The sequence below is a fragment of the Panthera onca genome, chromosome E1, assembly GCF_046562875.1.
Source record: "Panthera onca isolate mPanOnc1 chromosome E1, mPanOnc1 haplotype 2, whole genome shotgun sequence".
Taxonomy (NCBI): Eukaryota; Metazoa; Chordata; class Mammalia; order Carnivora; family Felidae; genus Panthera; species Panthera onca.
Window position 1 is genome coordinate 32,581,645 of NC_138352.1, and position 17,333 is coordinate 32,598,977.

The 17,333-nt window shown below is 35.7% G+C and overlaps 1 protein-coding gene across 3 annotated transcripts in view; it reads left to right on the plus strand.

Annotated features, from left to right (window-relative positions):
• The window catches only part of YWHAE (tyrosine 3-monooxygenase/tryptophan 5-monooxygenase activation protein epsilon), a 54,693-nt gene extending 48,426 nt beyond the window's left edge, over positions 1-6,267 (plus strand). For 2 of the 3 annotated variants that reach the window (XM_078437577.2, XM_078437578.2), the window contains 2 exons: positions 577-713; positions 5,315-6,267. In XM_078437577.2, the coding sequence (XP_078293703.1) occupies positions 577-713; positions 5,315-5,367 (190 nt within the window). In that variant the 3' untranslated portion in view covers positions 5,368-6,267. Of the gene's footprint in view, positions 1-576; positions 714-3,596; positions 3,644-5,314 lie in introns of all 3 variants that reach the window. The other variant, XM_078437579.2, reaches the window with a different exon arrangement.
• The last annotated feature ends 11,066 nt before the right edge of the window (positions 6,268-17,333 follow it).

Below are 17,333 nucleotides of genomic sequence, written 5' to 3' on the forward strand. Positions count from 1 at the left end.
TTATATGATCACATTTCTGTGGGTTCTATACTGCCCCCCCCTCCCCCCCCGCTTCTATTAACATTAAATTCTATTGAAATTAAACTGAGATACTGTCTAAGTGAGTTGTTGACTAGAACTTGGTAATACCTTTATATTGCATGTATTTTGGCGGTGGTTTAGGATAGAATTTGGTTTGTGTATTCTGTTTACTGATAGGCTTGTTAAGCATAGTAAGAAGCAGTGCTCCAGGGGCATGTGGTTGGCTTGGCTGGTAGAGAAGATGACTCTTGATCTCAGGGTCATGAGTTTGAGCCCCACATTGAGGGGAGAGTATGTTTAAAAAAAAAAAAAAAGAATAAGTAGTGCTCCAAAAAGTTTTCTACCTCCAAATTTGCTACATTACAAAATAAAATAGAAAGTTAATTTTTATCAGTTACACTTGCTTTTCTTTTATTTTGGTATTTAAACCCAAGTTACTCAGTGTCACTATTACATACTGTGGGATAACTAAAGAAAAAGATTGATTTCTAACATGTTATTTCTAATTCTGTTTTTGGGCTTATTTTTGTAATACATTTATGTAAATGCTTTTAGGTTGGCAAAAGCAGCTTTTGATGATGCAATTGCAGAACTGGATACGCTGAGTGAAGAAAGCTATAAGGACTCTACACTTATCATGCAGTTGTTACGTGATAATCTGACACTATGGACTTCAGACATGCAGGGTGATGGTAAGGAAACTTGGAAGTTAATGAATGCATCTTTTTGAGTTGTTGGGTCTTTTTACTCTTAGACATTTCTTGGCATTTTTTCACATTAAGCTGCAATTTAGACTCAGCCTATCCACAAAGTATCAAATTTTAATTATTGCCTTTACAGCAAACGATCTCAAAAGTACAGTTTTCCGTTTTGGGCTGTATGATAATGTAAAAGACTTGTTTGGAAAAGGGGATCTTTTTTTGTATTCGAAGATTTAAAAATTTTGCCTCTAATGTTCGGTAACTTCTCTCACTGTTGTGGAAGATTGAGGGAGGAAGCAGTTCATTTTATCTTCCTCAGATTCAATTTTAGAGATCGAAGATAATTGTATTTGAATGTCCTGATCACTACTTTGGCCGACTGGTATCCTCAGGTTAAAACTGGATGGTGTCAGTAAATATTTATGAAGCGTCTTCTCTGTGTGGAAATCTTTTATCTAAAGAAGATTTTCTAGAGCAAATGGAACATCCTGTCTTGCCATTAGTCCTTATTTAAGATGTCTGGTTTTAGTTTTCAGTTATAAATAGTATTTTACAAAACTTACTTTTGTGATTGGGCCAGGGGGTTAAAATTCTAAATGCCAAAATTTGTCATAATTGTTGATTTTAAAGGAGATTTTGTTGTGCTTATTCCAGAGAATCCATTTTATCCATGATAGATCACTGAAGAGTCAGGGGGAGGAGGGCACAGGGTGCAAAAACCAGTGTGACATGACCATTTTATGAGATAGCTTTACAGTTGGTGGTGGTATGGGGAAAAGAAAGTTTGTCAATATCAACTGCAGATCCTATAAGAGTATATTACCAAAATGAAACATACAGGTTGCATTGCTTGAGGCTAACTGTAGTCTGTTGGTCACACCAGCATGCTGTACTGTCTTTGGAAGCATTATATTTCTTTAAAAGTGCCTCTGAAAATGGGTTTTCGTTTTAAATGTCCTTACTATGGAAGGATAGAGTGAGATTTTAGACTTACCTTAGGTACTAAAGTGAGAATTAGGTGACTCAGCTTTAAAGCTCACTAGGTCTGTGAAATATTTAGATATTTGATTAGGGTTGGCTTGAGATGTGTGGCACGTGTGACCTGCTTGCACACTTTTCCAGCAAAGCCAGACAGTGCCACAGATTACTTTTTAACACAGCACTTCAGGCAACTGCTACCAGTCTTTGGGACTCCAAACCAATTTACCATCTCTGAACTAATGACTTGAGGTTCCTTCCAGCTTTAAAATTCTGTTGTATTCTAAACAATAACTACTCAGAAGAATGGCCAAACAGCTGTGGACTCTTCATAGTCACCCTCAGCTCAGAGAAGACTAGTATCTGTTTGAGGGGATAAAAGGAAACGTGGAGAGTTTGGTAAGCGGTGTTGACCCAAGTAAGGTATATACCTCTGGGGACATTTTTCTGAGGGTGAAAATAACAAACAAGGTGACCTGGGTTGAAACATTGCTTTTTAAAAGACATTTTATGCCAGCTTTTATAACTAAGCTTGCTAGATTACAAAATTAAACAAATAAAGTTTTATATTTTCTCTAAAAAAATTTTTTTTTAAGTTTAATTACTTTGAGAGAGGGAGAGAGAGAGCACAGCAGGGGAGAGGGAGAGAGAATCCCAAGCAGGATCTACACTTGAACCCACAAACCATGAGATCATGACCTGAGCCAAAACCGAGAGTCGAATACTTAACCAACTGAGCCATCCAAGCTCCCCTGAACTTTATATTTTCTAGTACTACTGTTCTTTATCATTGATAACCAGTAATTGATAAATCAAAGTAAACTATGTTTTCCCATTCTGTTTTTATATAAAACCAAAGATACTCTCTTCCTTGGTTATCAGGCATTTTATGAAATAGATCACTTTTTACAATAGGATATTTTCTTGAAACTACTTACTTTTCATAGTTGCAAAGGTTCTTTGTACAGAGATGTTTTATTACATTTCAGCATAGATTTCTCTTTAATCCTAAAACAGGTTTATGTATATCTTAGTTAAATCCAGTTGCTTCAATTCTTACCACTTTGTAAACTGAATAATTGATTAAATTTGGTTGTGACAGACTAATTTACATTTAAGAGATTTCATTTAATTTTCATTAAAGACAGTATTTGAAATGATGAAACTTGCTAGTTTAACAGCAAAAAATTCTAGTAGTCTCGTGACATTTTTAGTAAAATTAACAAATTATCTGAATTTACAAATTGTTGTGGGTACTAGTAATTTATTTGCCATTTTCCTAAAAGGTATAGTATTACATGTTTTATTAAATTGGTTTTGTGACTTAATCCATGCAGAATTGCAGTCATGGAATTGGCAGTTTTCTAGGATGTTGGATTTAGCGGACCATCAGTTAGTTTTCTCCTTTTTAATTTTTTTATGAAGGAAGAAATGTATGTGTTTCACAAGCTTTTATTGAGACGCTTTTATACTTTCTTAACTGCAGAATATGTTAACTTCTGTGTTGGAACATCTTTGTAAACAGACCACTTTTTCTCATTAAGTCCTTTTAATCTATGTTCAGAGGACGTTTCATACACAAGTCTATAGAAAAAATGTGTGTTCTCTGCCTTATTCCTGTCTTCCCTCAAAATCAAGAAACAATGGGCAAAGAAATACATACCCAAAGAAACATTTTTTCCTCTTCTGTATACCTTTTAAGAGGATATTGTTTCATCCTTTTAAAGGTAAAAGGAACAGATAACTTTGTAGAATGAAGTTTATACAAAGTAAAAAGACCAAAATCTGATTCCCCTAAATCATTGATGTTTTCTTTTGTCCTGCTGTCTTGGTTTATTTTTCTTGTAATGTTGCTTTCATATGATTGTTCTCCCTCCCTTTCTCCTTACAATATAGATTCCTAAAGGAAAATCCAACTCTTCCTTTCCTAAAAACTCTACTTTGTAAGTCATTATCATGGCACAGCAAATTCTGCTTTTTAGTTTTGGTTCTTCACTAATCATGCCTGCATATATTATCATCCTTTTGCTTACAAAACTGCCTGTTCTACATTCTAGGATGTGAAATCTTCTAAGACATTTATGATCTGCTACCCTTGTCTACCTCTGGTTGGGTGTGACTCACCTGACAATATTCTATGCCAAAGTTACTTGGAACTCTTGGCAAATCTAATGGTTGCTTATAAGTGAATTAGAGTGTGTTCTGTTGTTGTATGTTAACCATATTTTGGCAGTGTATTGCTGTTAAAAATGAGCGTGAATGTTCCTATCATTTCTAAGTTTGAATACATTGTTTTGGGAACGATTGATTGGGTGGTCCATCATTTCTTTCCTTGGTAAATGTTTTTTTGTCTTTGCATGTCCATTTTCTATATATGAGTCAAAAATCTTTATGTACCTTAAGTACTTTTTAAGAGTCACATATCAGTATCAAACATTTCTGTTAGAGAAGAAAATTGTAAATGTTCTAAAACTACATTCACCTAATCCTTGTTGCCATGACAGCATTTATTGTTTATCATATCAAGGGCTGTTTAAAAACACTGTTCAGGGTAAATGCTTCATGTTGGTAGTCAGCCGGTCTTAGTGTCGTTTATCCATCCTGACTAATTTAGCAAGCAATGGGAATGGATGGATTGTCTGAACTGGAATGATTATTGGATTAGTTAATTGGTATTTATTTTTTCCTGTTGAAATTTGATTCAAACTAGTAACTACATAGGAATTGTAGTGGTTTGTTAAAGCACAAAAGAATGTAACTTTTACCTGTTTTATTATTATTATTATTATTTTATTTTAGCAAAAACTTGCATGTTCTCTTTAGTATGGCTGTGACTTATTTAATGCTTATTAATAGGTAGATGATTCTCCAGTGAATAGGCTGGCTTTTTATTGCATGTCATAGTGCAGTTGAAACTCCCGAGGCCGATCATCATGTTTTAAGGGAAGAGAAAAATGGCATGAGAGAACTGGTCCAAATGCCCTTCTTTAATAACCTCAGTGGTCTGGTTTACTTTGAGCATGCTGTTTCACTTTGGAGTAAGGAATTTGGTTTATGGTTTGGTGTGACTGGCTAAGATAAAAAATGTAAGATACCTTAAAAAGCAAAACTCTCCCTCTAAAACTATAGACCTCCTTTGGAGCATTTTACTGCTCAGTTCTCTTTATTGAAGCATTTCTCATGGAGCTTGTGGGTAGATTTTACAAAACAAAAAACAAAAAAACCAACAACTATAAAGTACTGTTGAGTCTCTTGAAGAGGTGAGGTTATTGAGAAAGAGTATTTTGACCCAAGATATACATGAAAGCTTGAAAATCATTTAATAGTTATGGTTACCTTGGCTGTCTACTTTCAAGAGCTTATTTTAGCATAAAACTCGTTTTACTGTGCGCATCAGTTTTTTCATCCTGTTTACCATTCAGGACCATGGTCCAGCAGCACCTCTTGGCTTAGGCGTCTCAGGTGTTAAGGGTGGTAGAAGTCCTTTGCCTGTCTGTGGTTAATACCAGTTGTAGCAAATAGAAGGAGTCTTTATGCTTGGAATGATGCCTTTGTTTGTGACCACAACAGCCTGACTAGTCAGTATGCAATAATTAACTCATTCTTCTTTGTAGGTGAAGAGCAGAATAAAGAAGCGCTGCAGGATGTGGAAGATGAAAATCAGTGAGACATAAAAGCCAACAAGAGAAACCATCTCTGACCACCCCATTCCTTCCCATCCCACCCCCATTGGAAATTCCCCCATTGTCACTGAGAACCACCAAATCTGACTTTTACATTTGGTCTCAGAATTTAGGTTCCTGCCCTGTTGGTTTTTTTTTTTTTTTTTTAAACCGTTTTCAAAAGTTCTTAAAGGCAAGAGTGAATTTCTGTGGATTTTACTGGTCCCAGCTTTTAGGTTCTTTAAGACACTAACAGGACTGCATAGAAGCTTTTTCAGCATTACTGTATTGTCTCCTGCCAGGTGGGGCAAGATCACCATTAGAAATGGAAATGATATTTGAAAGCTATTAGACTTCTAGGTGACGCGAGCATCTAAGAGAGAGGTTAATCACACTATGAGGCATTGTGGTATTATTTTTCCTTTTTCTAATTGTTTAAATTGAATTTTATACCAATGTTTAAAATTAATTGGGTGTTAGCTTGAGGTGGTTAAAAGTTGTACGGAGAGTTGTAATGGTTTTGCTGTAAAAAGTGTTTCAAACTCTGCTGAAATGTTGCTGAAAAGCATGGTGCTGGTAACAGTTCAACAATCCGTGGCTGCTCATTCTTGCCTACTTTTACTCTCCCTCTAAAGCAGGTTAGCATTGAAGGTGGTATGGAAAAGCCTGCATGCGTGTTCAATTCTTTGTTTCTTCTCCTTCCCTCTCCCCCCCCGGGCCCCCCCTTCCCTACTTCGCTCGCTCAACCTCTTTTGTTCAGTATGTGTAACTTGAAGCTAATTTGTACTACTGGATATCTGACTGGAGCCACAGATACAGAATCTGTATTGTTCTTACTGAAACACAGCATGGAATTAACATTAAACTTAAATAAAACAAACCTAAATTAAAAATGCCAAATATTATTGCGCCTCCATCCTTTATCTTTCTAAAATAAAATCTCTAGTCCAAACACATTGACAGTATTGTTTTCCTGAATGTGGAAAGATCTCCCCTCCCTTTTCTTTGTAAATCACTTGTCTGTTTCCCCAAAGATGATGTGTATTTTTAGAAAAAGAATTTTTTTTTACTTGTAACCTGGTTGTGAAGAACACTAAGAAACACCAAGTCACTTCATTATGTCCTCTCAACCAGGTAGTAACACGGTATTTATTTTAATCATAAAAGTACAAATTCATACTTAAGGTATAATTATGGATCATTTTCTAGCATGGAATTTTGGGTTATACAACTAAATAAGGCTGAATGTGTCCTTAATAATCCTCCTTACTTAGTCTGAAGTAAAATTACCTTAGCCCCCACTACCACTCCAAAGGTCAGTGGCAGAAGCAGAAAAGAATACTTTCATTCTCAGTAGTACATGTACACGTGGTAGAACTCTGTAGCCGTTCCCCTTACTAGAGACCGTGTTAAGTAGTTTTTTTCGAAAAATAGTCTATACAGCGTGGATAGGTATTTAGCTAATACAGATCATTCTGTATTCCGCATTTAGATCTAATTTGAATGACAGTGTAACATGGATGTACTCCTGATCTTTTCTTTTCTTAACTAGTTGACTCCCTTTGGACATTCAGATTGTTTCCAGCATTGCTATTATAAATGGTGCTGCATTAAATATCCTTGTAACTGCACTTAAATATTTGCATGTGTATTTGTATGATACATTTCTAGGTTTCCTGTGTCCGAGAACATTAACTTTTCAACTGGTAAATATTGTCCATTTCCCTCCAAAAGGGGTCGTTCCACTTCATAGCCCCCCTCTTCCCCATCAGCAGTATAAGAATATCCGCTCCATCATCACACTTGATTTGTTGCTACTAAATGAGGTGTTGACACAACAAGTGTATATATCCTAGCTTCTCGGTAGAGAAGACTTAGGAAATTAACAGGATAGTGATGTGTCTTAGTAGTTTTTATCTTATGAAAATATATGTGTATGCCCATAATTAGAATAAGTAATTAAGATTTTTGTGTTAATGCTCCTCCATTAGATAGTTGGAGACATTTGGGGTTACGTCCAAGAGATTTTCAGGTTGATTTTTTTGTTTTTTTCCAGCGGCAAAGTGGCCAAATGCCTGCTGCATCTAGATCAAAACTGAAGGAATTCATAAAATTGTATTACACATTTTTAAAAAAAGTTTTTTAATGTTTATTTTTGAGAGAGAGAGAGAGAGAAGGAGACAATCTGAAGCAGGCTCCAGGCTCTGTCAGCACAGAACCTGACGCAGGGCTCAAACTCACGAACTGTGAGATCATGACCTGAGCTGAAGTTGGATGCTTAACCGACTGAACCACCCAGGCACCCCTCTATTACACATTGTTAAAGATAATGGCATTCAGCATTTTGTAGTCTGTTCCCATACTAAACACGAATGCACAAATGCCTGGATTTGAGTCAAACACATAGGTAATATTTTACAACATGGCATGGCTTGTGGAGGTGATGTTTGTCAACTTAGATCAATCATCACATGAGTTTGTTTAGTTAAAAGGGTTCTCTAGTTGGTTCTGTGGATGGACTTCATTATATAATTTAGTCCACAAACTTAGGATGCCAGGAGCATGCTCAAGAATGTGGTGATCTTGATACGGAGAGAAAAACCAATGAAAGCACTTGGGAAGGATTGTGGTGATGGGTACAGGTCTTTGGATCTCTGTCAGAAGTTGGAAGACAGGGAAGACTGCAGAAAGGGGACAGCCCTTGTAAGGACAGTATCGCTTCCACTTCTGTCTGTGGTCTGGAAAGGTGGAGTTGTTTCAGCTCTTGGTTGAATGCTCTGAGGATCAATTGGTTTCAAGAGAAACTTGAGTTACCATTACAATTCAAGTGCAATTTGTTTCAATTATAATTCTTAGTGCTTTGCTTTGAAAAAAGATGTTTTAAACCCAAAGTGGTTTTTTTTTGTTTGTTTTTTTGTTTTTTTTAATATGTGTCTATATCCATGCTTGGGTTTGAAAAAGATGTTTTAAACCCAAAGCTTTTTTTAAAGTGTTGGGAGCACCAATGAATGTATCTGTGCTTGGGTTCTGGAACCGATGGCCAGAAAAGCAAATCCTCCAGAGTTATATTTTGCTTCTAGGAAGATAAGCATGAATTTTAAGTGAGATCATAGTAAGGGGAAGGTGATGGGATAAATGTAAAAACATCTAACTTGGCTTCTGCCTCAGACAAATGCCACTTTGAGAGCTATTAATAAGGAAGACCCCAAGTTGGCTGCTATACTAATGATTGTAGTAGGACTGTAGGAGCTGGAGCATGCTGAAAAATGGCGTTTTCATTTATTTTTTATTTTGGGGAGAGAGGGAGAGAGAAAGGAGGAGCATGAGCTGGGGAGGGGCAGAGAGGAGACACAGAATCTGAAGCAGGCTGTAGACTCTGAGCTGACAGCAAGAGCCCATTGTGGGGCTTGAACTCCTGAACTGTGAGATCATGACCTGAGCTGAAGTCGGGTGCTTAGCCAACTAAGCCACCCAGGCGCCCTGAAAAATGGCATTTTAAAGGTGAATCTTGCTTTGTTTGGGAAATGGTAATTATTAACCCTGTCTTGCTATATATATGTCATTTGAGGTACTAATCTTGTAGTTGGTACATAATATGTAGTTAGTGTTTAGTATTGGCCGTATGCAGGCACTGTGCTCATTATTAAACAGTGTCTGTGATCTAGCACATAAATACTCAATAGTTTGGTGAGTTGTCACCTGCGTTTTGCAAATAGTAAACCAGGGAAAAGTTGAACTTGCCCAAAGCCACACAGCTAACTGTATTCAAACAGGATTAATAGTTAGGTCTGTATGACTACAGAGGCTGTGTTCTTAACCATTAAGCCATTCTATCTTTTTGCTCTTTATCAAAACTCTTAATGTTTTATTGAAATACTGTGTTTTCTCTATTTTACAGTGATCATTTAAAAAATACATTTTAACCTTCCTGAGATCATTTGTTTTTCAGTTGATAAACGCCTTTCAAAAGCTGTAATATATAAAGAGGTGAGCCCTGTGCTGTCTCAGTTACTACTTTAGGGAAGACCCTGGGTTGGCACTCTTGTATGATCAGCTGACTGTGCCAGGTTGTAGGTACAGGCCTGCTATGTATAAGGGAGGGCTGAAAACTGTTACTCTTAAATAAAAGTGCCTTGCTCTTTGGACATTTACTTTCCTTCATAATTGAAGTAATGTGTACTTGTACAACCCAGGCAGTATGAATCCTGTTCGGGGGCTACTTTCTTCTAAAGCTGCCATTGACCATGTTTCCAGTTGTGTTGAAACTCTTGGCAGTCCTGCTTCCACCCTATATTGCTTGTTTCTAGGTCTTTCACAAAGACCCTTTTTTTGCTATTTAAAATTCTGGTGCTTACAGGTTTGGGATAGGGCTTATTTCAGAACCTAAGTCTTCCTTCCCATTAATAGCACATTTGTAGCCTTGGTAACAGGTCTTAGCAACTGCTGAGCCCCCTCAGCATTTGCTTTTGATGGAATTCTAGGAAGAAACAACTTTAAGAGCATCCCTCCCCACCGCCCCCAACCTTGTTCCTCTTTAAAATGTTAGTCAAAACATGTAAGAGATGCTAATTTTCCTTTGGTAAAGATTATAATTGGCAAAGATGATTAGATTTCTAGAATAATCTATATGTAAATTGTATGTAGAGAAACATTCTCCTATACTGTCGGCATTCTTTTAAATCAAATTTCATATTCAAGTATAAAGAAAATAGATCAAAAGCCTACAGCTTAATGAATTTCCACAAAGGGAATATACACTGTTTAACCATCACTCACATCAAGAAATAGAACAAAACCAGCATCCTGGAAGACTCCCTCATGCCCCCTTCTCAGTCATATAGTTCCCCCCTTACTCCAAGTGAAACCAGTGTCTTGATCATAGCCTTTGTTTGGTTTTGCCTGTTTTTGAACTTGATGTAAATGGAATCATACAGCATTTTTCCCCCTCTCAACATTCTGTGAGATTACTCCATGTAATAATAGTAATATAATATCCTGAATAATAGTGTTTTCTGTTGTATTAGTATACCATTATGTATTTTATGGATGGACATTGGATTATTTTCAATTTGGGGATGTTACTAGTGATGATGTTATGGACATTGTACATCTCTTTTGGCATTTACATGTATGCATCAATGTAGCATATATACTTGAGAATGGAATTACTGGGTTATGGGGAATACGTATGTTCAGCTTTTGTAGGTAGATACTGCAAAAACAGTTTTCCAAAGTAGTTGTGCTGTTTTCAGTCCTACCAGCAGTGTGAGAGTCCTAGTTGCTCCACATGGCCAGTGGCATTTGGTATGGTCACTGGTTTTAGTTGTAGTCTTCTGGTGGATATGTAGTGGTCATTCTGGTTGTAATGGCATTTTCCTGATGACTAATGAGACTGAGCACTAAAATCTGTTTACTGGACATTTGGATATCCTCTTTTCTTAAATACCTTTTGCCTGTTTTTCTGTTGGGTTGTCATTTTCTTATTGATTTGTAAGAAATCTGTATATTTAGGAATAGGGTATGTTTTTGGGGTTGTTACTGCAGTTACCTTCTATCATTCTATGCCTTGCCTTTTCATTATATTGATGTCTTCTGACAAACGGGATCTTAATTTAGTCTAATTTATCCATATTTTCCTTTAAGGTAAGTGCTTTGTAGGTTTTATTTAAGAAATGTTTGCAAACCTCAAGATCATTAATCTTTTATGTGTTTTTTCTAGAAGTTTTGATCTATCACATCTAGATCTGGAATCGCCTAGAATTTGTTTTGTATATGGTAATAGGGAGATGTTAAAAGTAATTTTTTCCTGTATGGATATTCAAAAGCGCCAGCGTTGGTCTATTTGTCTTAGTGCCAGTACACTTATGTTCAGTATCTGGTAACATGAATCCTCCAGTTTTTTGCTCTTCAAGACTGTATTGGTTATTCTTGGCTCTTTGCATTTCCATATATATTTTAGAATCGGCTTGGCAATTTCAGTAGTAGAACAGCAATAACAAAACCTGTTGTGATTTTGGTAAGCATTTTATTCCATAAATACGTGCTCAGAGAATTAACATCCTTACAAAATTATGTCTTTTGATTCATGAACAGAGTATATTCCTCCATTTCTTTAATTTTTTTTTTTTTTTTTTTTTTCCAATTCTGTAGTTTTCTTTGTAGAGGTCTGATATCTTTTACTGGCCTTATTCCTAGGTGTTTTTGTTTTTTTTTTTTTTTTTTTTATGTTATTGTAAATAGTATTTAATTTTTTTCATTTTCATATTGTTGCTGCTTAATATTGACTATTGTATACTATCTCATAGTCCATGACCTTGTTAAATTAATTTATTAATTCCAACAGTTTGATGTAGATTCTGAGACCGTTTTTTTGTTTGTTTTAAGATTTTAGTTTTAAGTAATCTCTACACCCAGTAGTGGGGCTTGAAAGAATCACATGCTCTACTGATTGAGCCAGCCAGGTGCCCCCTGAGATGTTTTTTTAGAGGATTATCTGACAGTATAAATGAAAGTTTTAAACACCTGCATCCTTTGCTTGTGTGTGTATGGTCACAAGTATATGCAAAAATGTTCATTTCAGCATTATAGTAGCATATTAGAAATAACCTAAATGCCCATCAATCATGGTATATCCTTACTATGTACACCATGTTTTTTTTTTTTTTTAAAGATAAACCATTTCTTCTAATACAGAAAGATGTCTGATGTCTGCATATGTTAACTGAGAAAAGGAAGATACCTAACCTGTATAATCTTGTGTGTAAAATGAAGAATATGCTGTATGTGTACTTGCCTATCTTTAGAAAATTTCTGAAAGATACAACTTTTTAAGTAAAAAAACTCCAGCTTTATTGAGGTATAATTGACATAAAGTGCATGTACTAAACTACAGGTTGATAAGCTTTGGCATATGTTTGCCCCTGTAAAACCATCATCACAATCAAGATAGTCAGTATAGCCTTCACCTTTACAAGTGTCTGTTGTTACTTTGTAATTTCTTTGCCTCTATTCCCAATCAACCACTAACCTGCTTTCTGTTACATTAGTTTGCGTTTTTTAGAATTTTGTATAAATTGAATCCTATAGTATGTACTCTCTTTTCTTTTTAGAGGGAGTGTCTGGCTTCTTCAGTTCAGCATAATTGTTTTGAGATTCATCCGTGTTGCATGCATCAGTTCATTCCTTTTATTGCCGAGAAGCATTCCATTGTTATATGATATACCACAATTTGTTTATTCACCTATTCATGGACAATTTGGTTATTCCCAGTTTTTGTTACAAATAAAGCTGCTGTGAATGTTTGTGTACAAGTCTTTATGTGGGCATATATTTCCCTTTTTGTGGGTAAGTAGGAGTGGAATGGTTGGATGGCATGGTAGGTATATATTTAGCTTTTTAAGAAACTCAAACTTTTATAAAGTGATTATACCATTTTACATTTCCACCAGCAGTGTCTGAAAGCTGTTTTCCACATTCTTTCCAGAACTTGGTATGGTCAGTCTTTAACTTTTCCATTCTTATGGGTGTGTAGTGGCATCTTTGTGTGTGTGTGTGTGTGTGTGTGTGTGTGTGTGTGTGTGTGTGTTTAAAATTTTCCTAATAACTAACGAAGTTGAGCATCTTTTTATGTGCTCATTTGCCATCTGTATATCTTTGGTGAAGTGTCTTTTCTAATAATACTGAGTCTTCTGATCCATGAGCAAGGTATATCTAATAGTTTAGGCATTCTTTAACTTCAGCAATATTTTGTACTGTTCAGAGTATACGACTTTGCACTTCTTTTGTCAGGTTCATTTCTAAATATTTAATAATTACGGATGTTTTTGTAAGTGACTGCCTTTGAAAATTCAATTTTTGATTGCTCATTGCCATTATTTAGAAATAAAATTTGATATTTGTGTATTGATATATATCCTGTAACCTTGCTAAAACTCCCTTATTCTAGCAGGGTTTTTGTTTTTAAGATCTCAGACTTTTTTCATAGATAATCATATTGTCCGTGAATATAAAGTTTTCACTTTTTTGCTCCGGTCTGGAGACTGTTTATTTTGCCTCATTGCATTGGCTGGAACCTCCAGTACCATGCCAAATGGAAGTGGTAAGAGTAGACATCCTTGTATTGTTCCTAGAAAGCATTCAGTGTTTCACCATTAAGTACAATGTTAGTTCTAAGTTTTTCATAGGTGCTCTTTAGTAGGTTGAGTTTACAACCTACTAAACTTGCTCGCTTATTAAGAATGTAAGTTGGGTTTGTCAGATGCCTTTTCTGCATCTATTTAGGTGATCGTGTGGGTTTTCTTTTCTAGTTTGTTAATATAATGAATTATATTGATTGCTCTTTGAATATTAAACCAGCCCTTCACTCCTGGGATAAACTCCAGTTGTTACATATTTTTATAAAAATATTTTTAGATTTGATTTGCTAGAGTTTTGTTTATTGCATTTATGTTCATGAACCCATACCTGAAAGTTCTGGGGTGATGAAGTGAATGTTAATAGCACCAAAAGTTTTATCTTCTGTGGCACTGTAGACAGGAAAGAACAGCTGACATTCACAATGGATCTGCATGAAGGAATGGAAGAACGCTATAAATGGTAAATATGAAGGTAATATAAGACTTATTTTTCTCAGGATCTTTAAAAAATCTCATAATGTGTTTAAGGCAAAAATTTTGTGGGATTTATAACATGTAGGTACATCATACATGTGGTTACTATAGCATAAAAGGCAGCCAGGGCGTGGTAAATGGAGCCATTTGAATGCAAATTTCTTCCATTTTACTTGATACTATTAACTCTAAGACTTTGAAAGATTAAGGATATATGGTAATACTTAAATGCAAGTGCTACATGCAAATAATGCAAAGAGGTATATCTAAAAATCTGCAGATAAACTAAAATGTAATCCTAAAAAGTATTCATTTAATCCAAAAGAAGGCAGGAGGGGACAATAGCATTTGTGCTGCCCAATCTTCTCTCTAGGAGAGATTGAAAACTCAATAAGAATTAATTTTGACAGCTGGGAACTTGTGTTCTTTGTTTTTTGATGGCTGGAAACTTCTCAACAGTGTTGGCATTTTGAAATGACTCCTCTGAGCAATTTATAGAATAGTATGCAGATTATGCCATGTTGTGCTTTTTGAAACAAAGTCAACATTAAAAAATATGCCCAAATAATTTCCTCATCTAAAAATCTCTTTGTTTACTGCACTGACATTTCAGCTGCCACCCACTGCTGATACAGAATTTACAGTATGATTTCAGCCAAGTAACTGATAAAAATTAAGTCTTCAGAGGAGCATAACAGAATCTAGAGTCAAATCATTTACAATAAACTTGGATATAATCCAAAACTCCGCATATGAAGAATCAGAAAAATGTGACACATACTCGAGACAACCAATGGAGATTATCCCTGAGATGACCTAGATATGTAAATTAGCAGTTTTATTGTCCTACCATAGCAAACAAGGATTTTAAAGCTGATATGATTATGTTCAAGAAGGAAAGGGAAATATGTTTGTGACCAATGAAAAGAAGAAATTCCTACAGATACTGCAACTATAATGAAGAACCAAATGGGCATATGGAACTGAAAAGTAGATTTGAAATAAAGATTCACTGGATGGGCTTAACAGGAGAATAAGAAATGAAAATGATGGAAGGATCAGTGAATTTGAAGTTAGCTCAATAGAGATTATTCAATCTGAAGGAGAGAAAAAATATTTTAAAAAATGAGCATGGCTTTTAGAGCACTTGTGAGATCATATGAAAAGGGCTAGCATACATGTAAGTATAGTTCTAGAAGGAGAGAAGAAAGCAAAACAGAATGGAGAAAAATGAAATATGACTAAAATTTGCTCCTATTTTGTAGAAGATAGATTTGCAATTCAAGAAACCCAGGGAAAATTAAGCAAAATAAATACAAAGAAAACAGGCACATTATAGTGAAACTGCTGAAAATAAAAATACTGGAAATAGCATACATACTTATCAACAAATAGATAAATTATATACAAGGGAATAATTTAAACAATTGACTTTCCATTAGAAACAACAGAAGCCAGAAGACCACGGAACACAGTGTTCTAAGAAAAACAGCCAATCCAGAATTCTACAGTGAAAACATCCTTAAGAATGAAAGTGAAATAAAGACATTTTCAGGTAAAAGAGAATGAAGAATTAGTTACGAGATTTCACAACAGAGAATGCTGAAGAAAGTTCTTCAGGCTGAGAAGAAATGATAACCAGATAGAAATGTAGATGTTTAGGAAGGAGTGAAGAGTGGAAGTAAATATTTTTTTTGATATATATATATATTTTTTTAAATGAGAGGATAAGTTTATTTTGAGAAAGAGAGGAGAGGGAGAGTCCCAAGCAGGTTCTGTGCTGTCAGTGTGGAGCCCCACGCGAGCTTGAACTCACAAACACTGAGGTCATGGCCTGATCTGAAGTCAAGAGTTGGATGCTTAACTGACTGGGCCACCCAGGCACCCCTCTTTTGATATCTTTAGAAGAGCATATCACTTGTTTAAAGCAAATTTATACCACTGTATTTTGGGGTTAATAGCTTACAGATGGTGAAACATGGCAACTATAACAAGTACAAATAACTGAAACACTGGAGGGGTTCAACAAGCTGTGAGCAGGCAGAAGAAAGGATCAATGAATTTGAAGAAATGGTAGGAAAACTGGGTATCCAACCACATGCAGAAGAATAAAGTTAAGACCTTTACCATACACAGAAAAGTTAAAATGAGTTGAGAACAAACTCAAGAGCTACAACTATAAAACTCTTAGAAGAAAACCTAAGGGAAAACCTTCATGACATTGGGTTTGGCAATGAACTCTTAGATAATGACCACAAAACCACAAGCAACAAAATAAATTGGTCTTAATCAAAATGAACTCCTTGTGCATCAAAGGACAATTGAAAGTGAAAAGACAACCCATGGAATGAAGGGAAATATTTGCAAAGCATACATCTGATAAGGGATTAGTATCCAGAACACAGATCTCCTACAATTGAACAATGTAAACTTAATTCAAAAATGGGCAAAGGACTTAAATGCACATCTCTGCAGAGAAAGTACACAAATGTCCAATAAGCATGTGAAAAGATGCTTCAACATCCCCAATCATTAGGTACATGAAAATGAAAGCCAGAGTAAGATACCACTCCACACCCATTAGGATAATTATTACAAAGACAAAATAAGGTTTGGTGAGGACGTGAAGAAAATGGAGCCCTTGTGCATGTCTGGTAGGAATGAATGTATAACGTTTCAGCCACTGTGGAAAACAGCTTGGTGGTTCCGCAAAAATATGTCCCAACAATTCCACTCCGAGGTATGAGCAGGGACTTAAAGATAATCTGTACAACAATATTCCTAGCAGCATTATTTGCATGAACCCAAAGATGGAAACAACCCAAGTATTCGTCAGCAGATGAATGGATGGGGTACCTGGCTGGCAGGACATGTGACTCAATCTTGGGGTCAAGGGTTCAAGTGCCACTTGGGGCATAGAATATACTTAGAGCACAGATGAAAAGATAAAACATATATTCATGTTATTCAGCCATAAAAGGAACAAAATTCTGGTATAGACTACAACATGGAGGAGACTTGAAATATGCTGAATGAGATAAGCCAGTCATAACAAGACAGATACAGGATTCCAATTATGTAAAGTACCTGGAACAGGCAATTCGTAAAGATCGTAAAATAGAGCATACCAGGGTCTGAGTATGGAGGAAATGGGGAGTTACATTGTTCAATGAGTATGCAATGTCTGGGCTGATGAAAAACTTCTGGAAATAGTGGTGATGGTTGCACCAGATTGGGAATGTACTTAACGCCAGTGTATTGCCAACTTAAAAATGGTTAAAATGATTTTTTTTTTTTTTTCTAAAAAAAGGCAGACTGCCACATGGAGTGCTTCATTTGGCTGTGTCTGGAGTCTTGGAAGC